This window comes from Protomyctophum parallelum, assembly GCF_964188405.1.
Source record: "Protomyctophum parallelum genome assembly, chromosome: 6".
NCBI lineage: Eukaryota > Metazoa > Chordata > Actinopteri > Myctophiformes > Myctophidae > Protomyctophum > Protomyctophum parallelum.
The window spans coordinates 6,858,795-6,885,947 of NC_139701.1; the positions used below are offsets into that span (position 1 = coordinate 6,858,795).

General features: G+C 46.0%; 2 protein-coding genes across 4 annotated transcripts in view; one reads left to right on the plus strand and one right to left on the minus strand.

Annotated features, from left to right (window-relative positions):
- The window catches only part of ralgps2 (Ral GEF with PH domain and SH3 binding motif 2), an 81,104-nt gene that overhangs the window by 21,665 nt on the left and 32,286 nt on the right, over positions 1 to 27,153 (minus strand). The gene's annotated exons all lie outside the window — the stretch shown is intronic.
- Positions 697 to 26,337, plus strand: angptl1a (angiopoietin-like 1a). Its single transcript, XM_083766280.1, has 6 exons — positions 697 to 856; positions 14,786 to 15,038; positions 15,676 to 16,293; positions 21,775 to 21,968; positions 24,101 to 24,371; positions 25,109 to 26,337. Exons 2-6 carry the CDS (start codon positions 14,849 to 14,851, stop codon positions 25,294 to 25,296), a joined length of 1,461 nt encoding a protein of 486 aa, XP_083622406.1. The 5' UTR covers positions 697 to 856; positions 14,786 to 14,848; the 3' UTR covers positions 25,297 to 26,337.

Here is a 27,153-nt window from a genome sequence, read left to right on the forward strand (position 1 = left end):
TGAAATCAAACAGGTCTTGTTTCCTCTTACTCATTACCCTTCCTACTCTATTAGTGGTAGTTATGTAAATGTATTCCACTGTTTGACTGTCTGATTTTCCCTTTTGTGTTTCCTGTGAGGACTGCGGATGAAAATTAGCAACTGTGCTATATCCGGTGTATTTACGTCCATGTGCATTGTCCTGTCCAAATAAACAAATAAAGTAAAAGTAGAACTACAGCGATCCATTCTGGAGGATGGGAAAGTTGAGGAGGAGGTTCTGTTATTCTCTATTAGACTTCCCCCCCCCCCCTCTCCTTCATCAGAGTGACATCAGAGGTGGGCTGGGCTGCGGCGAAAGAAAAAAAAGAAAAGAAAAGAACAGCAGTCTCCAACCCCTACACCACCACCCCCCGCCCCCTCCCTTCTCTTCCTCCTTCCCTCCCTCCATAACCTCGTCTCCCTCATCCTTTGTGAGAAAACCTCAAGGCATCAGTCGTCAGAGCTCAGTTTGTTAACAGTGGTCCGCTTTTGAGTCATGCCCTTGTCCCAGTCTCAGCCCAGCTGAGAGAGGAGCACATCTGAGTACGCCAAGGCCTCCATTACAGAAGGCCTTCCTGATATACTGTGGAACTCCAGGAGCAGCCTGTTGATCTTCAGCTAACGGGACAGGACAGGACAGGACAGGACAGGACAGGACAGGACAGGACAGGACAGGACAGGGAGTCCGCGGGACAGGGAGTCCAAGAGAGGAGGCAGCGGACTTGGACCCACGGATAAGAGATGAGTGCTGGGAACAGCCAGGGGAGCATTGCAGCTCAGTGAAGAGAATATACTACAGGAGTCACGTGCACTCAAATCACTGCCAACAACAAAGGTAAGCAGCTGCCTGGCAGACAAGTTTGTTCGCTTGGGCAAGTAGCTTCTCAGCTCACGTGTTAAGATTGTGTGTGTGTGTGTGCGTGCCTGCGTGCTTCAGCAGCTGTAAGAGCTCTCTGGCTTAGAGGTTGAAGAGGTTAGAGCGTTCCGTGAGACCGGGTTCTCGGGCTGCAGACAGAAACATTTAGCAACGCTTCTTTAACTCTCTGGAGAAATAGGATACACTGTACAGTGTATACAGCGCACTGTGAGATCTCTATACTGTATAGGACAAATGTGCTGCTGGAACGCATAAAACTGCCAGATGTGTATTGTCACATGTGTGTGTGTGTGTGTGTGTGTGTGTGTGTGTGTGTGTGTGTATACACAGTAGGATGACGTCTGAATGTGTACAGTATGGTAACACATGGGAGTGAGCGGACCTCACTTCATCACACCACAGGTGAAGAGGGTCAAATGTTCTCAACATCGGAAAGAATCTATGGGATTTATTTTTTTATTAATCTTTTTTCAAATTTAAAATGGTCTGCCATTCAGAGAAGTAATGTTTCTCCTCTCTGGGAAAGGGAGAAGCATTTAACTTTAGATTTTCAACTTCCACCTGGGATACTAATGCAGTATAATGAGTTTTTCCCTGAGACAAAATCATGAAGACAGTATTATCTTCTTCCAAAAAAACTGGCGTACCTCGTTTACTGGAGAGAAGAGAGAGAGAGAGAGAGAAAGAGCACGCGAGGCAGAGAGAAAAGGAGAGAGAGGAAATGGGGTTAAGAATTAAATAAATTAAAATTGACATAGGAATGACAGAGACTGAAAAAATGAATAAGGACAGAGAGAGAGAGAGAGAGAGAGAGAGAGAGAGAGAGAGGAAAGGGAAAAGTAAGGCAACATCAGAGTTGCTCCATTCCAGTCAAACACTTTAAGGCAGAGCGATCAGATCAGATGAGGAGATTTGGAACGTGGAGCCAGCCTTGTTTATTTCTGTTAGGTTTGGGTTTCCTAAATTCAGCCTCCTGAAGTCTGGCCTCTAAACGGGGACGAATAACCTGCTGGAACGAGGGTTAAATCAATAATATCCAACATAATGAGGTGGCGACACGTCCTGCAGCAACGATGCTCAGTGTCTCACACACACACACACACACACACACACACACACACACACACACACAGTATGTTGTGGGCTTGACAATAGCATCTGAGCAACACACACACATAAATGTTTCAATTGGGTCACCTCATACGTTCGGGTTTTGAGGAATTCAATTAAGCGGGCAAGTACTACACCCTATTCTTAGTATTCTAGTCTATAGTAGCTTCTTATTTTTTGTCCCTGCAGTCTGCACCTTAAAAAGGGTTTTCGGTGTGCACATTCTTTTGGGACCCTGACAGAATAGAAGTCCCATTCATACAGTCCTTTTTTTTTTTAAAGGAACTGAACCTGATGACACTGTAATTTTACTCTAACCACATCCTCCTGTAGTGAGCGCACCCCTGCAGACATCAGAAACACAGCCACTGCTGCCTCAGCCTCACCATGATAGCAGAGTGCTTTGAACGATAATACCATCGGTCTGTGCAGGGCCTTCCTATCACCATTCACAATTATGTTGGACTGTTTCCACTTACGCTGCTCGGATGTCCTTCGCTCGCTGTGGAACCACATCTGTGAGTGTTGTTCAGTCAGCTCTTTTAATTTCAAAGATACCCAGTTTCATTTTCATTGGGCCACAGGCCGCCATTTGATACCATCTTAATCTCTGAGAACTCTATCGACACTGTACAATCCCCAGTGTTCATTAAACATCTGGACAAAATGTATCCATTTGTACCCTCTGGGGGCTCTGGGGACCCCCCGGGGTCTGACAGCCCAGAACCAGTTTTGTAACTTAAGGCTACACAGTATGTTCAGATTGGCAGACCAAATCAGATGATGATGTTTGAATACACACACCGTTAACACCCCGAGCGGAACAGAGTTCTCCGTTCAATCAATTAGTAACGCCCAGCGCTCAGGACTGGGATTGATAAAAAGAGATTATTGATGTCAAAACCGATCGCATCGGCCCAGGCCGTAGCGTAACGGTCTGGGCACCGGACTGGTGATCCAGTCGCGGTGTGCCGCGGGTTCGACTCCCGGACCCGACACGGCCTTTACCGCATGTCATCCCCCATCTCTCTCCCGTTTCCTGTCAGCCTATTTTCTATCCCTTAAAAAATCAATAAAGGCGTAAGCCGCAAAAAAATATCTTAAAAAAAAAAAAAAAAAAACGATCGCATCGCTCCACATGCAGGCTGGGAGCGTCTGCTGCGCAACATTCAATGTTATTTTCCGGTGGGAGGTCATCGAAAAAATCTTAAAACGTGAATAACTCTTGATCTAAATCATTCCGTCCAATTCTAAGATTCTAAAGATTATGTGTTAGACGGACCCATCGCGATGACGCGATCCCGTCGCTAGTCGCGCTAGAATTAATCATACCTCCCGTTGTTGATCGCCTCGGGAGTGTTTTGGCTACAACAAGCTACTTCAGCTACATCCGGGATAGCATCCGGTCCGTCGCTAAATGCTATAAATCGCTGGGCGCTCTGATTTAATGGATTAATACACAAATAACAGTGTGGACAGTCAGCCCTATAAGGATCATAATTGAGAAACAATCAGGTTGGCCTGCCTCCTGCAACTAAGACTATCGTTGTCTATCCGCATTGGTTGCTGTGGTAACGTCATGTAACTTTTTGAAATTGATTGATTGAAATATTTATTAACAGTTTGTAGAATTTACAGTACATTTTAAGCACAAACTCAATACAAAGACTGTCAACTGTGAGTGGACGACCCAATTAAGCATTACACTTGTTTACAACAGGGTCCACATTGTTCAATTCATCAACACATTTAAAGACATACAAACATTTAGAGACATACAAATAGACATTTCTATGTAGCTAAATTCATCATATGGGAAGCAAAAAAGGGAAAAGATACAATATACAGTGAGGGAAAATGGGGTGGGGGGGGGGGGGGGGTGGGGGGGATTCAGATTTTACAGAGGCCAGTTTCGAATTGCAGCCATCCGTAGGTGCCCTTTGAGAGCGGTTTTGAAGGAGTCAAGGGATTCACATGTCTTAATGACTGTTGGTAGGGCGTTCCACATTTTGGTGGCATAGGAGCGAAAAGAATTTAGTCCCTTGTTTGTGCCGAATCTGGGTTGTACATGGTTTGTTGCACTCCCTCTGGTGTTGTGGGTGTGGACTTCGTTTACATTAAGGAAGTATTTAGACAGGTACATGGGTATCTTGGTGGTGTATCGAATCTTGTGGACCAGACCCATTGCAAGATGCTGTACTCTGTCGACGACCCTAAGCCATCCCAGCCTGTCAAAGTGGGCAGGGGTGAGGTGGGTTCGGGGGGTGAGGCCAAGTAGGAGCCTGACCAGTTTGTTTTGGGAGGTCTGGGGCCTTGTTTTAAGGGCCTTTGAGGTGCTGTGGTACCAAGAGGTGGATGCATAGTCAAAGAAACCTTGTACGAGGGCTCCTGTTAAGGTCTTCAAGGTGTTTTTGCTGACCAGTGAGGAGATCCTGTAAAGGAATCTTGTTCTTTGATTGACTTTTTTGATTACGTTGGTGGCCATCTGTGGACGCGAGTAATGCTTAACCACTTAAACCCCATATCGTTGAGACTGAGTGGAGTCCCCCAGGGCTCTATGCTAGTGTCTGTTGTGTTTTCACTCTACAGTACGTTAAACATATTCAAGGTGCTCACAGCGCTGTCGATCTGCTATTTTCTGCAAAAGTTTTCCCAGAAAACGTGCTGGGATTTAAGTTGTTAATCTAGTCTGTTGTACAATGGTGTCGCTCGACAAAAAAAAGCAGATTTTCAAGCGCTTCATCGTGACAAGTTGTGAGATTGTAGATTGGCTTTTTTTTAATATATAGTATAAACTATAAAGGCTTCAGTGTCTGAGTGCAAAGACTGGGACACATTAGACATCACATTTCAAACAACCAAATGTAGGAATATGTTTAAAATCAGCAAACTGTTCAGGCATGATAAAAAAAACCCCCATCTTATTCCAATCTGGATAGACCGAGAATGGGATTTGGGCTGCCAATCTGAACATAGTCTAAGTGACTTGAGAGATACTCAACTGTATTTATTGTAGGACACAACACACACATCAAAAGGACAAAGCATAAGGTGAAGGACAGTATGAGCAAACTACGTACAGTTAAGAAAATATATTACGTGAGGCCATGCCATTTGCGTTTGTTTTTCTTCCCTCACAAAGTGATCAATCAAAGTAAAAAATACTGCAATAACTCATGCATGAAAATAAGCAAGACGGCGAGAGACAAAATTATAGGACGAAGCTTACCAAGAATCCTCCAGAACATTCCATGCTGGTGCGCCAGTGCTTGGCCGCACGCTCACCTGAAACGTCTGTCTCCGTGGGGACGGGCCTTCCCAAGGAAAACTTTAATGGGTCATTACTATCCACCCATACCAAAACATACTCCACTCTTAACCATTGACCCCGGACATAAATCACAGACACAAGGTGCCTTGCTCACTCCCGACATTCTACATCTGCGGACAGTTTTGATGTCTCTCCTAATAAAAGGTTTTAAATGCTCACTGGACAAGCCAGTAAAATGCGTCGGGGAGTATACAACAGACCAGTAGTAGTAGCGTTCAGAAGGCCCGTAGCTATTGCTCCCGTTAAATCGCCTTGTCTGTCATGGGGCTGTCTTGTAACCCCAAGGACTAACCCCAGGAAATTGACAGGCAGCGCAGCCACCCTGAGACAATCATTGGCCAGAGCAGTGGGCAATCATGTCGTCGTACTACACTACTTTGACATGACTGGGGAGGTCTGGGTATGAACAAACATGTTTTAAAAGGGCCACTCAACTCCTGATCTTATCACTGTACTGTACAAACAGAGCCCGATATAGAAACAGCCACATAGACAAACAAACACATGACACATACGCTGCACATGGGGACCGGTCCAAAAACCCTGGTTTTCAAGGCAGTGGCTCTAGCATTGCTGGCAACATGCGGTCAACTCGACCGCAACCACAGCAGGGGGGCGCATGCCCCAACACACTTTTCTTTGGACCCATTATCTCTCCACAAACACTAGCGTCAAGGACCACAGGTTTTAATGTTGTTCACAGTACGGAAATGAAATAAGTCCAACAGAGACGATTAAAAAGCTGGTGAGAGCTGACGATCGGAGCGGTGAAATCCTCAGTGTTAGTTTATCCACTTGTAAATCGGAAGAATGTACAAAATGTAACCAAATGGTTAGATCTGTAGACGCTGAGTTAAATCAACACTCAGGATTTTACTGTGTGGAAAAGGATTAGAGTGATGGTCTTGTTTATAGCTCGGCTGTGAGGCTTGTTTGGAGCCCTAATGAGGACTTGGACACAGTTGAATGGTCAGGTTAACATAAGGAGGAACCGGTCAGCCAGAAATGGATGAATAATGGACAAGGGATACCCAGAGGAGAAGCAGAGGCTTAGGATGTGTGTAAAGCGTGCCCAAGACTCAAGCAGTGAACTGTATGTGTGTGTTTTTCAACTTGGATCACAGAAAGCATGTGCAGCTGGAGACAAACACTTTAGTAGAGGTGTGACTCAAATAGCGGGGAAGGGGGCAATAATGAGAGAGAAAGCAGCTAAAGGTCTACCATTTCTCCTCAACCAGAAAACACAAATGATTTAAGCTAATAAAATGTTGTTAACACTCAAACACACATTATTATAGTTTCCTGGCTCTCCTCTGATGCCAGACCCTCCTTCGGCTCACTCTCCTCACAGAATACAAACGAAACGAAAGCCGAGCAGCTGCAAGTGATCCACTTAAAAGTTAACCAAGCTGTCAGTTCACTAGTTGAACTCTATTCGGAGAGAGAGGACGCACCTGAACTGCATGGGTTACAACAAACCCACCATCCAAGTGGGTAGAGTTACTGGAGTCTGACATTGAGTGAATATGCCGACTATATTTACTGCAATATTTTGTTCCGCAAGAAAACGTGTGTGTGTGTGTGTGTGTGTGCGCGCGTGTGAGAGATAGAGTGTTTGTTCAGGTATGGCTGGTGTGATGGAATGATAGAGTAGGGTATTTGGAGAGGTGAGCGTCTGACAGAGATGAGGGAGGCCTTGTATGAACTCTGTACTCTTCAACACCCTGCCATAAACTCACAACATGAGCTTCGTGTGCTTGTGCTCGTGTGAGTGTGTGTGTGTGTCACTGTGTGTGTGCGCGTGTCAACATCAAGTAATGTGTGTGTAAAAGGGTTGAATAAAGAGGGGGTAGCCCCTTTCCACAAAGACTGATTGACTGCAGGGTGTGTGTGTGTGTGTGCGCGCGCATGCGTGCGTGTGCGTGCGTGTGATGGGTGGAGCCCCACACCCAAATCCCACACACATACTCACAGAGGAACCCCACATGTAGACCTCTGACCCACACATGAGCCCACATGTTTAGAGTTTCACTGCCAGAAGAACCAAAATAGATGAGAGCCTGAGCGGGGCTCAGGGGATGGGCCTGGACCTACCTTCACCTTCCCCCCACTCTGGATGGAGAACCATACCTTTCTAGTGGAGGTGAAAGTGTGCAGTAATGCCCCCCCCCCCCCCCCTGAAGGGGGTTGGGGGGGGGTTGGGGGAGTGTGGAAGCGTATGGAACCCTTTGGGGGTTTGTGTACATTCCTTTTCTGACCACACAGCTCACCTCTTTCCTACTTCAAACCATTTATTAGATCACAACTCAACTTAATTCCACATCCTCTCTCTCTCTCTCTCTGCTTCCTTCATGTGTACACCCTGAAGGAGAGGCTCCGGGGCCCATTAGGAGTGATTTATACTTCTCCTTTAATATATTATCTCAGGCACCATGTAAATATGTAGGCATTTAGTTTTTTGGTTTTTCTTATTTGATCTCCTTAAAGGATAATTCCATGCTAGAAGGCTTTCTTACCTTTCTTTGTAGTCAATTCAATGCAAGTCATTTAGGGCTTATGGTAGGAGAAATAGCCAATAAGGACCTTTTGCACAAAATAACACCTGAACCTCTTTGGTGGGGACGTAACGACTACAAAGAAAGGTAAGAAAGCCTTTTAGTATGGAATTCTCCTTTAACTCCCTCCCTTCTTCCATTTTGCTCTTCTACGGAAAATAACGATGGGAACGATGCAAAAAAAACTAATTTCACCCACTTCTTTACTTCTGTAAACCTGTGATGTGACAATATCACAGATCAGCTGATTCTGATTCTCCAGTGACATGCAACACAAATATATCCACAAGCAATCTACAAGCTCACAATGCGTTGCAGTGTGGGCTTGTACGTAGATCGCGTGTGAGCGACAGACAGCACAACCAAGTATAAATGAGTCATTACTGCGCTATTGAGCTGGACGGTCTCCTTGACTTCATAAAAATACCACTCTTAAGTGCTGTGTTCCATCCTCCCCCTCACTCCGGCTCTCATTTCCTGCATCAAACGTTTAAAGTGGGGCCAGAAATCACACCACACTATTACCAATAGCGTGGTGATTGCCCCTCTCCATCCATTCCCCTCTCCTGAGCTCACCTACACCCCCTCCCCACTCTCGTCTCTTTACCCTGGCATCATGACACTCGTCTCATCCTCTTTTCCAGTTTCACCGTGGCAGGCACTGCCATTAACCCTCGGCTGCGTTCTGTGTCTTAATCTCCTGGTCTTTCTTGCATTTGCCTGCCGTGGCTCTGTTGTTAATTGCTACCACGTTTTGAGTCGGCGGCGTGTGAGAATGCGACCCAGTGGTCGTGTCATGCAGCTGAAATATACATATACAATTAAAATGGGGCATAACAAGAGGAGAGAGGGAAGTTGTTGATGCCCTCTGAGGATGAAAGGCTGGAAGGGTCAGCACTGTTGACTGTTTACTAAAAGTACGGCTGCTTGAGCTGCTGTTTATTGCTGGAGGCTCCATGGCTCTTCTCCTCAAAACTCTCTCCTCTCCCATCTTTCTTCCCTTCCTTCCTTCTCCCCTTGCCGTCCCGTGTATTTCTGACCGGTGATGGATGTGTGGTGGAGCTTTCGGGGCGCTTTGGACCGCCGGTGGGAAAGTCTGAGGGCCAGATGGGAGGCTGGGAGCCGGGGATCTCGGAGACTGGGAAATACGTTGGCTACGAACTGTATAAATAAGTTTCATCCAAAAACATTTCCCTCCCTGCTTGTAACACTGCAATCCATCAGGCTACAGCGACGAGGGCGCATAGATACGAGCTAAGGTCGGAAACATGATTGATGAATGGATGCTGGGGACATGTTGGGACCTGTGAACCTCTGTAGCCAGATACTGTGGCCTCTCCACGGCCTACAGCTTGATTTCTGTCTCAACCTATGAGAAAAAGAGTCATGTAAATCCACACAGCCAACAATCAACAGTCATTATGCTGTTGACCAGAGGGCCTTGCTCAAATGTCTTTTGTTATTGAAGCAACCTTAATGACCTGTAATTTCCTGTCTCGCGAGTCGCTAATGGCCATATGATGTCAGACCCAAGACATGGATAGAGGATTAGTTATATTTCATGCACAATGTCGCTTACTGTTAAATGTTCAGCAGACACGGCAGACACAGTGGCCAAAAACCAACAACAGCAAATGGGAAAGACTAAAGTCAACCACACACACACACACGCACCAAACCACATCTAAAATAGTAAAGTCTAGCAATTGGCTGTATAAAAGAGTAAAGACACACACAGTGTCCAGAGGTGTGCGTGCGTGCAGCCTGGCAACACACACACACACACACACACACACACACACACACACACACACACACACACACACACACACACACACACACACACACACACACACACACACACACACACACACACACACACACACACACACACACACACACACACACACACACACACACACACACAGTGATGCAGGGAGAGTTGATGTTTGGTAAAATAACTTTGACAAGGCATGCCAAAGCCAAACCACATGTAAAATAGTAAAGTCTAACTATTGGCTGTAAAAAAGTCTAAAGACACACACACAGTGTCCAGAGGTGTGCGTGCAGCCTGGCAACACACACACACACACACACGGACACGGCGCGCAGCCTGGCTCTTGATTATCACAGCATGTCCTAACCAAGCTTCAGAAATTTGGCAGCTCTCCTGTCCAAACTGAGACTCCCGAGTGATGAACTGAGTTGACAGAGCCGTGTCTCACTCTAATGCAGTGGATTACTGGATTTCAACCCTTTTCATATCAAGGTCCATTATATATATATATATGCATTTGCTCTCAAGAGTTAAAGATCCGATAATGGTCCATTTGGTTACCAACTCTCCGTCCTGGGGACCACCTGGCTGAAACCCCCTCAAGGACCACTTCAAAGTGCTCCAGTGAAATGTCTACACTCTACACTGCAGGAATATATGGTGGTGGTTCCATACCGTAAAAGAATATGGCACATTTTACACTACAAGATTCCACGGGGACTGATAAATCAATGGCTCCGTCTGTTTTAATACACCATATATAAAAAAGTGGAACACACATAAATAAATCTCATTCCTTTGACAATTCCATGCAGTAAGGTGCATATCAGCCTATAAATAAATGAGACCATACTGCTGCTCAGAGAGAGAGAGAGTCAGCAGGCCAAAGTCATATGTCTCCTGACTATTAATAACCATTAGAGAGGCGAGCACCCTGCAGTGCTCTTACAAAGACTTATGAAGCTAATACCCTTTCCATCATGTAAGGCGGCCTGGGAAATTAAACCACCGCATGTCAGTTATTCTAAACAAGCTCTCCTCCGGCTCAAAACAGGAGAGGTTGCCACATCTGTTACGGGGCGGGCACACAGGCCGCTTGTCAGTGAGGCCCGGCCAACGGCACATTTCATTTGAATTTAGGCGAGGAGGAGGAAAAACGAGCGTTTGGCGTTTCTGCCTTTGTTCGTCCGTCCACGGCTGTCCGTCTCCGTTTGCTCTCCGCTGTCGAGGTGAATTAAGCGCAGCCTCCAAGTACCAGGGGAGAAAAGCTAAAGGAGGGTTGGAAAGCAAAGGAGATGGAGGAGGAAAGGCTATGCAAGAAGAAACAGAAGGGAGGTATGGAGGAGAGGGTTTGCTTCCAGGGAGGAAACGTGATCATGGATGGAAAGAAAGAGGGGAAAGGAAAGAGAAAATCAAGAGAGCGAGTGCATCATATGTTGTCCATGGGAGAAGATACCGTCACTGTCGGGCAGAAACCTTGTATCTCCAAATGTTTACTTTTTTGTGTCATTTCGTCATACAAGAGTGTCAAAGCAGAAGTAGTGAAAATAGCCGGCGTACAAGCTCACAACGTGTCGTCTCATGAGATTGTAGATCGGCTATTTTCACCATTTCTGAAAGATTTGGACATATGAGATTTCCACCAGACAGCAAGGTTATGATCATCAGGCCAAAGCAAGAGAACAAGTTGTCATGATCCATCTGTTATGATGTATTATATCTCTGTCTCTGTAGTCTATTTTTCAGCATCATTACAAAGGGCTGGTTCTGGTTCTAATCTGAGTCTAATCTGACTCATGCGTTAAAGTTTCATCTGCTGTTTTTGAGCTTTAATTGAACAAGACATTTCGGTGCAGCTCCTGCCCATCTCTGCAAACACTCCTCACACACACACAGAGACATGTGTGCATGGCATGTATGCTTTTCTCACTCAAGCAGACGCACGCACACGTGAGCATGCACATACAGAGACAGAGACACAGAGTGAGGTGAGCAGAGAATGATTGCCATTATACAGTCTACTCCTTGGCCCCTCGCTCATGATTAGTTTGGGCTTTCTGAGATAGAGAGGTACAGACAGATGGACAGAGAGCGAGAGAGAGAGGGAGGGACAGAACTGTGTAAACACCTCTACCACCACAACACTCTCCTGACCTCTTCTAGAACCCTGGAATGTCTTTCATCTGCTTTGGTTCAATGGAAGAGACCGACTCAGGGCCCCCACAAGAGGAAAGTCCCACCACGACAGCATGAGACACAGAGGGGACACAGGGAGAGTAGACAGCATGAGACACAGGGAGAGTAGACAGCATGAGACACAGAGGGGACACAGGGAGAGTAGACAGCATGAGACACAGGGAGAGTAGACAGCATGAGACAGAGAGGGGACACAGGGAGAGTAGACAGCATGAGACACAGGGAGAGTAGACAGCATGAGACACAGAGGGGACACAGGGAGAGTAGACAGCATGATACACAGGGAGAGTAGACAGCATGAGACAGAGAGGGGACACAGGGAGAGTAGACAGCATGAGACAGAGAGGGGACACAGGGAGAGTAGACAGCATGAGACACAGGGAGAGTAGACAGCATGAGACACAGGGAGAGTAGACAGCATGAGACAGAGAGGGGACACAGGGAGAGTAGACAGCATGAGACACAGGGAGAGTAGACAGCATGAGACAGAGAGGGGACACAGGGAGAGTAGACAGCATGAGACACAGGGAGAGTAGACAGCATGAGACAGAGAGGGGACACAGGGAGAGTAGACAGCATGAGACAGAGGGAGAGTAGACAGCATGAGACACAGAGGGGACACAGGGAGAGTAGACAGCATGAGACACAGAGGGGACACAGGGAGAGTAGACAGCATGAGACACAGGGAGAGTAGACAGCATGAGACACAGAGGGGACACAGGGAGAGTAGACAGCATGAGACACAGAGGGGACACAGGGAGAGTAGACAGCATGAGACAGAGGGAGAGTAGACAGCATGAGACACAGAGGGGACACAGGGAGAGTAGACAGCATGAGACACAGAGACAGTAGACAGGAAAGGAAGAGCGGAAAAAGTGGGAGAATGTGAGGAATTGGAAAGACGAGAAAGAGATGGACAAAACTAATCTGAAAGCAAGAAAATTTGAGAGAAACTGACAGTTCACAGATGAGTGGAGCAGTAAAACATTTTTTACTGTCCTGTTCCAACTCCCCAAAACACCCCCATGTTGTGGTGAACTGGATCTCGCATTGGAGACCGAATAGTGGCACGTGTGGGCCTGTGAAAGCCTGGAGCAGCAGCATTAAGCCTGATTTATACTTGGTTCGTCGTACGACAGTGTCGTGCAGCGAAAACAGCCAACCCTTCAAGCCCACCACGGCGTAACACCATTGTACAACGGAGTATAAATGGAGCATTACTTGAGCAGCGCCACTGCTGCTCCCTGCCGCTGCTGCTTAAGTCATTAACGTCTCTCACTGAGGTCTGCAGGGAGATGGTACCTGGTTACGCTGTCAGAGACGACCGCTGTTGGAAAAACAGGCGTACACACAGCCATGGAGATGAACAGCGTCCCGGGATATCCGCACATGCAGGCATGCGCCACGCAGCTAGTCAATCAAGCATAGAGACCGACACGAACACACATTCGTAAGGCCTACGGAGGGACTCCGAAGTGTGCATAGTACGTGCAGTTTAGCGACCGCAAGGGTGTCAACAATGGACATTTCACTCAGGATTGGTTTCAAGACTTGGGGCTCAGGTTTTGCCTCGTGTTCAGATTCTGACGTATGAGGAATTATGAAGTGATCTAGCATGGCTAGACGTAGCCTTGGCCTTGCATGATGAGGGCAGGCCCCTGAGGCGGTAAACAGAGCAGTGCATGTTTAGCAGTGTATTAATAAGAAGCAGACCAGAAGCATCGATAGGGGCTAGCGAGCAGCAGGAGTCACCGCTATAAGTAGTCTCACGTAACCAGACAAACCCAGATCTCCATCTACCGATGCATCTGGTGCACATCTAAATTCAATGCCGTTGCCAGAACAGCGTTGAGAATGGTCGCTAACAAGCCTACGCCTATACTGGCTTAAAAACAAATCAGAGGACCCCAATAGGAATGTTCACCCTGAAGTCTTTGTAATGGTTCTGCAATGCAGTTATTTTTCAAATATTCCACCCACGTTTAGCAACAATAGGCTCCTCACATAGAGTGAAATCCCACTGCAGCTTATAAAGAGGTCAAACACAAGCTCCGTCATCTTGTAATAGACCTGTGTGTATGCTGCCGTCTAGACTCCTGCAGCGCATTGGGCTGTGTTTACTGAACGCTCTGACAGGAGGCTGCCCAGGCATTAAGGGTGGTGGAGATGATGAGAGTGTAGAGGACAGCAGCACAGAGTAGTCAGTAATGGCCGACAAATTGTGAAACGTTGCATTTAATTTGGATCCGTCTCTCATTTGAGTCTGCGACGGATTGTAGAATTGAGCTCAAGACTCTTCTCTACAGGTATTCAGGTTAGTTAAGGTCACAACCCGAGGGTCAAGGTCTTTGATCCAACAAAGCGCCACTACTTGATAAATCACCACATGAAGTATTAGAACATTGCTCCTCTGCTTTAGCTTGGGACCACATTATTCTCCACAAAGAACGGAACACAACGTTCCCTTACCTTTGCCATTCTTGGTCCGCAAGCCCCGTGAGAACGTCTCAAAATAATCCCTTCTGGTTCAATGTCCACCAGGTGAGAGACACGTGCAGTACAAGAACATTGGGGGTTGGAAGGGTGGGGGGGGGGGTCTTAGTTATGGGAATTGGGAACACAGTCTGGAAGATAAGTGTATTTCCTGATAAAGTGATGAATTGCCTCAAGGGAGGATGAACGCAAATGATGAAGGACAGCCAGAGGTCTCCTGCATGAGACCTCCTGTAGGGGGCAGAGCAACGGCATCCCAGAGTAATGGGGTGTCAGATGAGGAACTATCTAGGAAACAAAACAGACCTTGGTGCTGCAGGCTAAACAGAATGTTACTTCACTCACTCATATACACACACACACACACACACACAGCAAGCAGTTGTACTTCCCGCATTGACTCCCCACGACTTGTTTGCTTGCAGTTACGTGCAGAAGGCCTTGGGGTGGAGAGACGTTGAGGCAGTCGAGCCAGTCAACCAGCAGCCATGCGGGGGGCGTGGTGGAGCCTGTGTGCCCTGTTCTGCCTCCATGTGTGGGAGCAGGCCTACTGCAGGACCTCCAGGGTTGCACGGAGCACCAGACACTATTCACCGCACCGGACAAAACGAGCTGCCAACGATGCCGATGCCAAAAAGTGCTCTTACACGTTCCTGATCCCCGAGCAGAAGATCACGGGTGAGAGATGGAAGACTTTTGTCGTCATTAAAAATGCACAATATTCAGTAGGTGAATGGTGCACCGTGTGTTGCATGTATGTATAGTATATAGTACACAGTCCAATTATATTTGGTTCCTGGTGCATCATAGCAGCAATTTAAAAAAACAATTACGTGCATGGCCAAATGAGGCACAGAGAAAAGAGAATGGCAACACTCCAAAATAAAGGATAGTCTTAAGGTGCACATCGGCCCAACAATATCATGGAATAAAATAGACAGCCAGCACTCTATAAATCTCCTCAGCATACGCTGAGGAAGACCGATAAGGTTGTCTGGGTACAGGCTTTAGTTCAGACACTATTTTAGACTATTGTTAGATTAAACTATGTGAAATTGACATTTATTGAGCGCCGGCTGTCTCCCTCTTCAAATGAGGCATAGACTATCACCCCACTATACAATGCACACAAGCAGCTTCGTCACTCAACACCACATGGTGATTTGTGCTGTACGCCTTCATCCACTAACTTACTATCAATAGTTCAAGGTTGGAGAGGGAGGCCACGCCATTATTACATGTATTGTTAATTTATTAAAAGGATCAGAAGATCTCTTCTACAAGAGACAGTTTTCTAATCGTTCACGTTTCTCAGGCCCCATCTGTGCCAGCGCCACAGGCCCCGAGCTAGACAAGGAGCGGGTGACCCGGATGGACATCGCGGACGTGCGCGAGGTCCTGCACAAGCAGCGGCGCGAGATCGAGACCATCACGCTGGTGGTGGACGTGGACGGCAACCTGGTGAACGAGATGAAGCTGCTGAGGAAGGAGAGCAGGAACATGAACTCCAGGGTGACGCAGCTCTACATGCAGCTGCTGCACGAGATCATCCGCAAGAGGGACAACTCCCTAGAGATGGTCACGCTGGAGAACCGTGTCCTCAACGTCACCTCCGAGATGATGCGGCTGGCCTCCCGGTACCGGGACCTGGAGGCGCGCTTCGCCACCATGGCCAGCGTGGTCAACAACCAGTCCGTGCTCATCACCGCCCTGGAGGAGCAGTGTCTGAGGACGCTGGGGCGTAGCGAGTTGCCCCCAATTCCCCCACTGGTAAAGGTGGTGCCCGAGAGCATACCGGTAAACAATCGATTCACCAACGAAATACAGAGGGACCACTCGCGGGCCTTCCCCAGGGGGTCACGCATGGAGACGGTTACAGCCGGCCCGTTTGGAAACAATCCACCTCCGCCGCAGGGCACGCTCACCTCCGACGGTATGTATCAAGTCTCAAAAACACACCAACTGCATAATAAACGGGGTAATAAACTGCATAATAAACAGTGCAGTATAATGAAGAATCAATGGGGAAGCATTGTTAACTTAAATGAGGAAATGGGAGTAGAATAGTAAGTCTCCAATCTTGTTACTGGCAAATTTGCATTCAGGTGTGAAATTGCTGGTTCCTAAAGGATGGTAATTGAGCATTACATTCCAGTGCCGCTGTTGCCCAGTTGGCTCATCCTTGACATGCGAAGAGAGGCAGTGAAATCATACATTCCTGCAATTGTCTTGGCCAGTTGTACTGGCTTCCATGGTCGGAGCATATGGACTGGCCTTGCTCCTACAGTATGTAGACATGGTTAAGGCCTTTTGTGTATGAACTCTCTGACTTTTAAAAAACACTCTCAGAACATAGAGATTTATGCCAGGGCAGGCATACCTACAGATCATCGCAGATACTTTACAGACAAACTCGTATATCTCACTGAAAATACATCCAAGAGCGTGCATTCAAGAGAGTGTCTTTGTAGGTAAGTGAGAACATATGAATCTAGTGAATGTGTCAACAACTAGTCAGGCAGAACTCACTAATATGGTGGTGACACATGAAATGGCTCTTATATATTTCATTTGGGCATCCTGTGGGAACATGCGCCAATTTCAAATAGAAATGTGTGCCGTCGACCTTGCGTCTCCCTACCTTGTATTATGGTAGGGAGACAGCATTATGAACCTGCCACAGGAGTGTGAATTAAAATAATCTACAGCATTTACCAGTACTGTCACAATGGTGCTTATGTAAGCATGTGAAAAAACGATATAAGTGTAAGACCACTGTCTGGTTGGGGGAGAGAGAAAACCTGAGTGACAGTGAGGTTGGGTCGAGAGAGAGAGCATGACCTATACTGAGTATAGTGTGAGTGAGTGAGTATAGCGAGTGTGTGCGTGCATGTGACAGCGAGGCACAACCAGGCTGCCTGCAACTGAGGCGATAGTTTATTTTTTTCTTTCTTCATTTAAAGATATTTTGGGGGCTTTACTGCCTTTATTGATAGGCACTTTACAGTGAGCTACACAGGGACTGAAATAGATCACTGATAAGACTCCTTTGATTTGTGTGCTGCTCTCTGACTGTTAAATGATAAAATCACACATGTTTGGCATGAAGTGAGAGGTGCAAGATTTTTAGAGGAAGTATTTATATTGGCCATATGACGTCTTAAGTCGTCATTTACTACCCTAAACCAGTAAGATGCCCGAGGGTGAGAAGCGACCTCGCCGCGCATATGGAATGGATTCTGTACTGTCCATATATGGAGCGTCTTGAGTGTACAGGGTTTGATGAGGTCAGATCAACATATGGAATGTCAGTACAGGTCAGCTCCATATATGAAGATCTAAGGGTGGCAGCGGGGGCAGTGTCTTGAGTTTAGACACTCATTTATTATATTTAATTACTGCTCATATCTGCATTTACTTACTGTACTTTTAATGTCTGACATGTTTGCACTCTGGTGAGATGCGAAAATACTTTGTACTGTACTTGTACTGTACATTGACAATAAATTGAATCTCATCTCATTTCATCTCATCAGTGTACAGGGTTTGATGAGGAGGGCCCAAGTATAGGGCCGGGTCTTAATCTCCCGGCCTGTTGAGAACTCTAGTTTTCACTGGCTGCCGGGCGCAGCTGCACTAATAACTTTGGTGCAGGCCAAATCCATGTATTGGAGGCAGCCCCTAAAAAATAAAACAAAATACACTTTTCTGAAGCGAGGGGCGCCTTTTATCTCAGTGCTCAGTTGTGAAGATGTAACCATTTACATTGACGTCACAGAAAGACGTCACGTCATTTGCCATTGACTTGGCCTGAAAGTTTGTGAGGAAAAAGAATCATAATTACAATGGCCACACACATGACATCATGTGTGGACCCCAGGAAGATTGAATGGGGATCCTAATAAAACTCTAAACTCTAATGGGCAGAACACAAGGCGAGACATTGGAGGAGCTAGCACCCCTCAAAAATACAAATAAAATCACTCTTGTGTGAAGTGAGGGGCACCCACTGTGGCTGCCACATGACATCACTGCTTTCTTAACGTCATTGCTTAAAGCAAACATTAAAAGTCCATAGACTTGGCTGTCACATGACGTCACGGGTGGGGTCTTGTTTTAATTCAAATCATAGCCAGACGTAGGAGGAGATAGCAGCCCTCAAAAACATGGCTGAAATTCAGCAACCTAATTTCTAGCATGAAAACAATTTGCAAGGTCATATTGCTGCTTGGAAATGGCTCTTTTGAAAAATTACACAAGAGACCGTTCTATTATGACTAGCGATTAGAGTCTAATCGCTAGACTATGTCGGAGGCTGCTGATAAGGGTTATACAACCAGATGTGTACAGTGGGGGGGGGGGGGGGGGGGGGGGGGGCAGTGAGGGGTGCTTTCTTCAGTACCGTCTGGACAGGGGCAATGCCATTCAATTAGCAAGGCACTGATATACAGTATACCAGAGTTAGTGTGTGGCTGGACCAATGGTGGAATACGTCAATCAGACGCAATGCATATCTCCAGTTAAAATCTGCCATTACAATGAAGTAGCCATACTGTAATTAGGAAAAACATACCATCTAATAATAGAGGGTGGAAAAAACCCAAGAACCTTTCAGCAATCAATGAATGAAGTGAAAAGATGAAAGCGGAGCCTTAAATCATAATTTTAAGGAACCAGACATCAGACCTCCTCTCAGTCTTTGTAATAACATTGGTGAATGGTGAAAAATTCTTACCATAAACCATAATTAACATAATGTTGTAAAAACATTACGACAGAATCTCCACTTCCCTGCCTTAAAAAAACAGGACATTGGACCTGCATAGCTGTAATATTCATACAATATCGTCTCTGTCGGGTGGAAACATCATGTCCAAAACCTTTCTTTTCAGGATTCAAATACAAAAGTAGCAGATCTACAAGTTAGTTATTTTTTACGCTTTTGAGTGACTCTGTAGTATGATGAAGCAGGGTATAATTTTAATAATTAAATAAATTTGGATTGGAATAAAATAAAATACAAAACAAACAAAAAATTGAGAAAATGGTCTGTTTCTAAGCGACGCCAACTTTATGGTAAGTTGTATGGCAGCCTACACAAAGGCAACTCCATGTCAAGTGTGAAGAGTTCCGTTCAGAGCAGCTCTCTCTTCCATGTGGTCAGGTTTTAGAGAGTTCCTGGTTAGAGGACCCTCCAGGGAGGGCTGTGGGTGAACACTGCTCTCCTCAGAACCACAGAGCAGCCCACAACTCCTGCAGGCTACATGGTGCACTTCCAGCACACATGACACCAGGACTATTCCACGTTGAAAGGGTTGAGAGGGGAAAGGGCCATATTTTCTAAAGCCTAATAAAAATAAAATGAAAAGAGGACTCGTGGGGATGTGGCATGATGTAAGACAAAGCAATGAAGTTGGAAATTGGTATGCTGCACTGCCAATGCTGCAATATAAACCTAATTGTGGTTATTTGCAAATAATGACTCCTTGGTGCAGGAATAAACAAAAAAAACAATTATAATGAGTAAGAGCATCGAGATGCAGCTGCTTTTAAAGCTCCAACAATGTCTCCTGAATTCACCTGCCCTGCATCTTTCCCCCTGTGCCTTTTGATCCCTGGCACTGGTGGCAGACTAGGACCAGCCTACATAAACATCTAAATCATACTGAATGAATGCACTGCTCCGAAGGCTTTGGTCCACGGCCCGAGCAAAGCTCTCACCGTGGACTCCCCACCACAGTCTGGAACCAAGAAAAACATCAGAGACAAGGGATGGATCATTTTTGCCGTGTGAGCCAGACACGCCATCGCCATTCATCAATTACCTATCAGGAGAAGCAGAGTGTTGGGCCAGGCAAAACGTCATTGGGCTAATGCAGGCAAAAATAAAGCCCCTTCAACGAGTCTTTGTCCTGTATATTACATGCCTATAAAATACTGTAATAATGAACCCTAGGATAACCAAATAGTGAATAAGAGTTGAACACAGCCTCACAATGTGTTGTGAGCTTGTATATCGGCTGTTTTCGGCAAAGACATTTGGTTTAGAGAGAAATACTAGCACTCCTAGCATTTCATAGGGATCCCTGTCAACTAAACATAATATACAGTAGGGGCTTAAGCAGTTAGGACAGAGAATTCTCTGCACCACAGTGAAATGTGAATTGGCAACTTCAATCTCATTTTCTCAAATCCCTTCAACTGCATGTGCTCATTGTGGATCAGAATGAGAAACAAGTACAACCTAAGAGCCTGTGTCCAAGTGGTTCCATTGACTGCTAATAGGATCTTGTGCACGCGGCGTAGGTTCACCTACTGTAAATACACTCGCAGACCACAGTCTGGTCTAGCCGAGCCCCATTTGAAACCACAAGGGGTTTTAGATGTCTCCATTTATTTTTAACCCAGATCGTTAACCACTTTCTTTTCAGACAGACAGAAAGTGAAAGATAGATACAGTATAGAGCATAGGAGAGGGAAAAGAGGAAGGGAGAACTAAATTAAACGCAGGTTTGATGAAGCCAGATTATTACTAATAGAATACAAGCTTGTGCTGGGGGGGCCCTTAAAGCATCTACATTGGGGCTACAGTGGGCCCCTGTGTACTCCCACACCCAGCTGAGAAAACCATCTACGGGCCCCTGGGGGCCCCCTGCACAATGCTGTCTTCATGCTGCATCAATACACATCATTCACACAGGGGAGAGAAGTGGAAATGTGCAGGGGTTAAGGGCTAGCCACTTCAGCCCTGGATGCAGTGCAACTACAGGTTCCCCCCTTGACTAACAAAATGTATGCGAATGCATTGAATTTTAAGTTTGTATAACTTTAGACCGCAGGACTGTCGGTGGTTTGAGTGAGAGGAGAGGAGGCCCCTCAAAACCAGAGAGCCTTGGCAGACCTTTCTTCCCCATTTTCTCTTGTCTTCTGTTCACTATCTCAACCTCAAGAGTAATGGTGATGACTTTAACATAAGCAGCGAAAAGGGTCGACATCTTATTCACCTCAAAGCACACTATAGGGCGGCGGGGCCATTAGCAGAGAGATTACATCACAGTAAAGGCTCTATACATACATGCTGAACAATGCATGATTACAACCATGGGAGATTTCCCTAGGAACAGTTGGGCCAAAACACTTTAGGGTTTCCTGTATGTAGTTTGCCAATTACTAGTGGTGGGGTGGAATACTGATGTAGTAAAAAGACATAGCGTGATATTCTACCCCACAATAACGTGTTGATTCGATTAAAGTATGCTTTATGTTATTTTACAATCAAATATGGTCACCGAAAGTGTTTATAAATTATCGCAGGTTATTGCGGCCATGTTTTTGAATGAATGAAATGGAACTTTATTGCTCACAAAGGGTAAACTGGCCAATCAATCTAACCTGTTCATCCTCTACACTCCAGGTCCATTCAGGGACTGCTACCAGGTGAGGCAGGCAGGACACACCACCAACGGGATGTACCTGCTCAAGACAGACGGCAGTGAGCGTCTCATCCAAGCCTGGTGTGAACACGGCCTAGACAATGGAGGGTGGACTGTGCTACAGAGGAGAAAAGATGGCTCTGTAAACTTCTTCAGAAACTGGGAGAATTACAAGGTACACTCCTTCAGGCACATTTCTAAATGAAGGAAGCACACACACACGACTCCAACTCGTCTCCATCTCTTTGATCATTTTACCGGGTGCATGGTCGGGAATTAAGCAATAAGCCACGAGAGGTCTCGGGTTACCGGGTATTTTACACTGCCTGGGAGCGTAGGCGGAGGGTCTTCTACCTCCCAGCCAGTGTAAAATACCTGGTAAGCTGGGGCCTCGAGTGGCTTATTGCTTTTCTAAAACGGTTACAAACATATAGCAATATTAAAACTATTAAATTCACAAAAGTATCTACGCTTTGTGCCAACAGAGCGAGCGACCCAGAGCCAAAACACTTGTATGTATTTACGGGGCTGCCTGGAGCCACACATTCACAGTCATATGAGCCGGGCGGTGCTTAGACGCCCGCACGGCATGTGTTTGTAAAGCAATCAAGCGCTCCCCTTCCCCAGTTCAGCTACAAGGCTGGAGTTTGATACAAAGTGATTGAAGGAGTGGGTTATCGGTGAAATTTACACCGGTCACGTGACGGTAACCAGCCAATCAGAATGAAGTATTGGGACTACCCGTTTTAGAAAGACACTTTTAAACCAGAGAATACCAGAACTCACATAACTGTCCTTTTAAGGCGTTTCATTACAGGTATGGTATGCTGCCTGCAAACAATCAGCACAATAACGAACACGTTTCGGCGTGAATCCTTCATCAGCGTTGTATGCCAAGCTCCTTCATGCACCAGACACACACACAAAGGTTGCACAGAGTTTAACTGCGAAGTAATCACAAACAGAATGAGTCAAACAGTTAAAACAACAACTCGTGAGCCACGGACTGATCCTCCATTCTCAGGCCAGTCGAGACAGCGCCACCACAGCAGAGAGCCACAAACTCAGCTATCCCAAATATCCTCTTATGTAACCAATCCAACAAACGACGATCATGTTAAGCCGCGAACTAAGCATGTACACAATGGCTGTAGGAAAGGATCGGCCATGGAGAGATAGAGAGACGCGCAGAGAACACAAACGCACACACACACACACACACACACACACACTCTGCAGGAACTACCTGTCCTACATACAAATCAGAGAGCCCCTGTGGGACTGAGGGAAGGAAAAGCATCTCCTTCCCTCCATCCCAGAAGGAGTGAGTAGAGTCCTCCATTTCCTTCTTCCTCCCTAAGCCACCACTGGCGAGATGTGATCCGGGATCTAACAGAGCCGGCACACAGATTAAAGGATGAATCCCTCTCTCCAAAAAAACAAACTCCCCACTCCATTATAGGACAGAGAAATATAGTGTGCAGAGGCAACGGCACGGATATAAATTGCGCGCCACGTTTTTGGGGGACAGTAATGGGGATTATTATAGGACTAGGTACAGAAAGATATAGTGTGCAGAAGCAACGGCACGGATATAAATTGTGCACCACGTTTTTGGGGGACAGTAATGGGGATGGGGACCTCTGTTTTTGCTCCATTCATCTCTCCAGCCAATGTTCCCACCACCAAGTAATTTACCACGACTGGGAAGCCAGGTAGCAGAACCTTTACACGTTTTCTCGTCCGTTGTTTGAATGAGGGCACCGGGCTAGCATGGACTCAGACCACTGCCAATTTATTTTTGTATAATCCTGTGATTTTCCTGTTTGTGTCCTTTGGACACAACTTCACTTACCCTGACCACAGAAAGAAGACAGAGATCCCCCTGTCTTTGCCAGTTGCTAAACCTCATACTGTAGTGTAGCCCAACCAAACCCAGAGAAACTGTGGAAAATACAAATATGTGGAAAATACTCAATTGTATTGGTATGCATCGCTGAATTGTCCCACACGGAATCTCTCTCTTTTTTAACCCATTCTGGGCGGGAACCCCTTTGTGGGTGGCGCGCTACGAGCTTTTAGGTCTGCTATTTTTAGAAAAGTCGTGAAAATGCGGCACAAATCTTTGAATATATATTCTTTCAGAAGACTTTTTTTTTTTTTTTGACGCCAGGCCTATAAATGGGTTAAAACATCGCCATGACCTAATCTGGGTGTTTTCTTTTTGCCATAAAACCTGTGCTAAAAAACCAGAACAACCAACCAACCAGCCAATTCAAATATGCTCGAACCCTTGTCCCCTTACAGAAAGGCTTCGGGAACATAGACAGTGAACACTGGCTGGGCCTGGACAACATCTACAACCTGGGGAAGCAGACCGACTACAAGCTGCTGGTGGAGCTGGAGGACTGGACGGGGAAGAAGGTGTACGCCGAGTACAGCAGCTTCCACCTGGAGGCCGAGAGCGAGGGCTACCGCCTGCGGCTGGGCACCTACCAGGGCAACGCCGGGGACTCCCTCAGCAGCCACAACGGGAAGCAGTTCACCACGCTGGACCGTGACAAGGACGCCTTCCAAGGTATGGAGATATACACATGCCAGTCTCAGAATTGAGAATAATCATTTAACTGCTTCAACCCATTTTGACCGTTGACAGTTTTCTGAAAAAGCTATGTTTCTATGTTAGTCGTACTTTGATTTTTCAAAAATAGCAGACCTACAAGCTCGTAGCGCGCCACTCGGTGGCGCGCTATGAGCTTGTAGATCTGCTATTTTTCAATAGCTAAAGCATAACATAATGCCAACACCAAAAGGCGTTCCCGCCCAAAATGGGTTAATGTTTTACTTGCAAAGAACCAGTTAACAACTTTACGGGTACAACAGTACAATCATTGTCACATTGACTAAATAATTAAAAACAAAAAAAAATCCAGTACCATGGTCTCTAATTACTGTATATATGCACGCTAATTCTGTTTTCTATAAGCAGAGATTTTGCCCAGGGTTTATTTTCATCTGTTTAAGTCATTTGTAAACCAATCAAGGCTGTGTAAACCAAGAGATTCATGTCAAGAGCCAATCAACAATGACTTTGACCTTGGCATCCTACAGACAAATGTTGAGTTTGTTTGAGGTAGAGTTGAGTTTCACATTGTTCACATTGTTCACTGGATACAGAAACGTTTGTGTAAGTAAATATGTTATCAAAACATTTTACAGTCGGAAATTGTAGAGCGAGGACCTCGAGCGACAGTTTGGTCTGTCCATCACTGGTTATTCACGGATGTGTCTAATCTATGTCTGCCTTTCCTCCAGGTAACTGTGCTCACTTCCATAAGGGCGGCTGGTGGTACAACGCCTGTGGCCAGACCAACCTGAACGGCGTGTGGTACAGCGGCGGCGTCTACCGCAGCAAGTTCCAGGACGGGATCTTCTGGGCCGAGTACGGAGGAGGCTTCTACTCCCTCAAGTCTGCCCGCATGATGATCCGACCGATTGACTGAGTGTCAGGTTGGCGGCCTTGATAAAAAAAAATGCCACCAGCCTCCTGCAGCCCCTGCCACCATCTCTTATTACTGCTGCTTAAGTCTTTACTTTACCCATTAACGCATAACGTAAAAAGCAGCACAGAACCAAGGACTCACTACCGACCCTCATCTGTGCCTTGTGAGAGACAAGAGAATGCAAGGGAGAGGGAAATGTGCTGTACTCGTGTCGTCATGGGACCAGGATGACTACAGGGCGTCAATAAAGTCTTTCTGATTCCGACGTCAGTGCAGTGGACGGCTCCAATGTTGACTCTAGTGAAATGAACAAGACTGCCACTGCACATCCCACCCCACTCACAGCTCTGGGACAGCATGCTCTGTTGCTCACTATCCTCAGCAGCACACAATATGCAAGGAAAGGGAAATTGTCATTTGGACATGATTTTCGTCTGAGCAGCTAATGGAGGTGATTCATTGGTCAGACCAGTGGTCACTGGGAGGTATTGAATGTTTTTTTTGTTATCTTGCTAGCATGAAAAAGATCATGTACTGTAATTCAAAGTTGTGTTATGCCAGCTCGAATGCAATATTATCTTAACAGTTCAAGGGTTGCAGTACAGGCCTTGATACCCTTACTGTTTCTTCTTTGACCCGTCATTCGGGGCTTCCCACAACCCCAAGAGAAAATGGACTCTGCTTGTCTGATGTGGTAATGGCTGAGCTGACTTTGGTATGTAAATATCTTTGGCTTTATTTGTGAGAGTTAATTTAAGAGGTATGATTTTACTCAGGCCAAACGCTCCCTCCTTTTGTATCTCCGCCATCCTGCCCTTCTGTTATTTATCAATGTATTTATATGGATTGTAGTCAAGGGAGGCCCTGTTTTATACAATTTCCAGATACACTACACATGGATACAATTAGACCCACAGAGACGCATACAAGCCAATGCCAAAATGATCAATAAAGTGGACGCATGTCAAGTTGACAGGAGGTTGCAGTACCTGAGACATGATCTGTTTCCCTCCAGCTCCAATTAAAAGTATTTTCTAAATACCAATGTGTCTGACTCTCATTCAGCTTCATGGCTCCAACACAATTTCTCCAAATAAGGCATCTGAATTTCCCTGCAAAATTATAAAAACTGCCCTCTGAAATACATTTTGGCAGTCGTAGGTGAGTTTTTTGGCCACATGGGCAGGCAAGCATCTAGCATTTGGAAATGCCATTTCCCATTCTTTGCAGACATCATGGTGCGTAAGTAATTGGTACAATTTACCTGTCCTTTGTACCTTGTCCTTTGTGATTGAAAATAATAAAGACTTCCGTTCCTTTCCCTGGCAGCATACAGTAAACGGTGGACACTGACGTCAAGTAGAATTTATGGCATATAACAGCAGGATTTGACATTAACCTCCTGATTAAAGTGCAATGTGACCTGTCAAGGGATTGTAGAAGGGATGATATATAGCTGCTGCCCTCAGGGATGAATGGACAGAAAGATTGGAGAAATGGAGGGACAGAAGGACGACACGGTTCTGCGACGATCTGTGAGACGGAGCACAGAGCACAAGACGGATCTCCACACTGCCAAAGGGGATGTAATAATTAAAGAATGCGTATAGAAAAAAGCTGAATAGTTACGATAATGAAAAGCTAAAATGAAAAGCACATTTCTGCTACTCTGGAAGAGAAATAGGAGAGAGATGGGGGGTGTAGATGAAAAAGTATATATAAAAAGAGAATATAGGTATACAGATAGGGTGCATTTGGGACCATTTCAATTTACACTCAGGATTGTACTGTGTATCGTGTGAACCGCGGTATGACTGAGAACAGGAACGACATTAAAGAGATTCCACTTTGAAAAAC

Coding starts and splice junctions, on each gene's coding strand:
- angptl1a (XM_083766280.1), top strand. CDS start 14,849: ATGCGGGGGGCGTGGTGGAGCCTGTGTGCCCTGTTCTGCCTCCATGTG. Junction 21,969..24,100: donor GAAACTGGGAGAATTACAAG/GTACACTCCTTC, acceptor GTCCCCTTACAG/AAAGGCTTCGGGAACATAGA. Junction 24,372..25,108: donor TGACAAGGACGCCTTCCAAG/GTATGGAGATAT, acceptor CCTTTCCTCCAG/GTAACTGTGCTCACTTCCAT.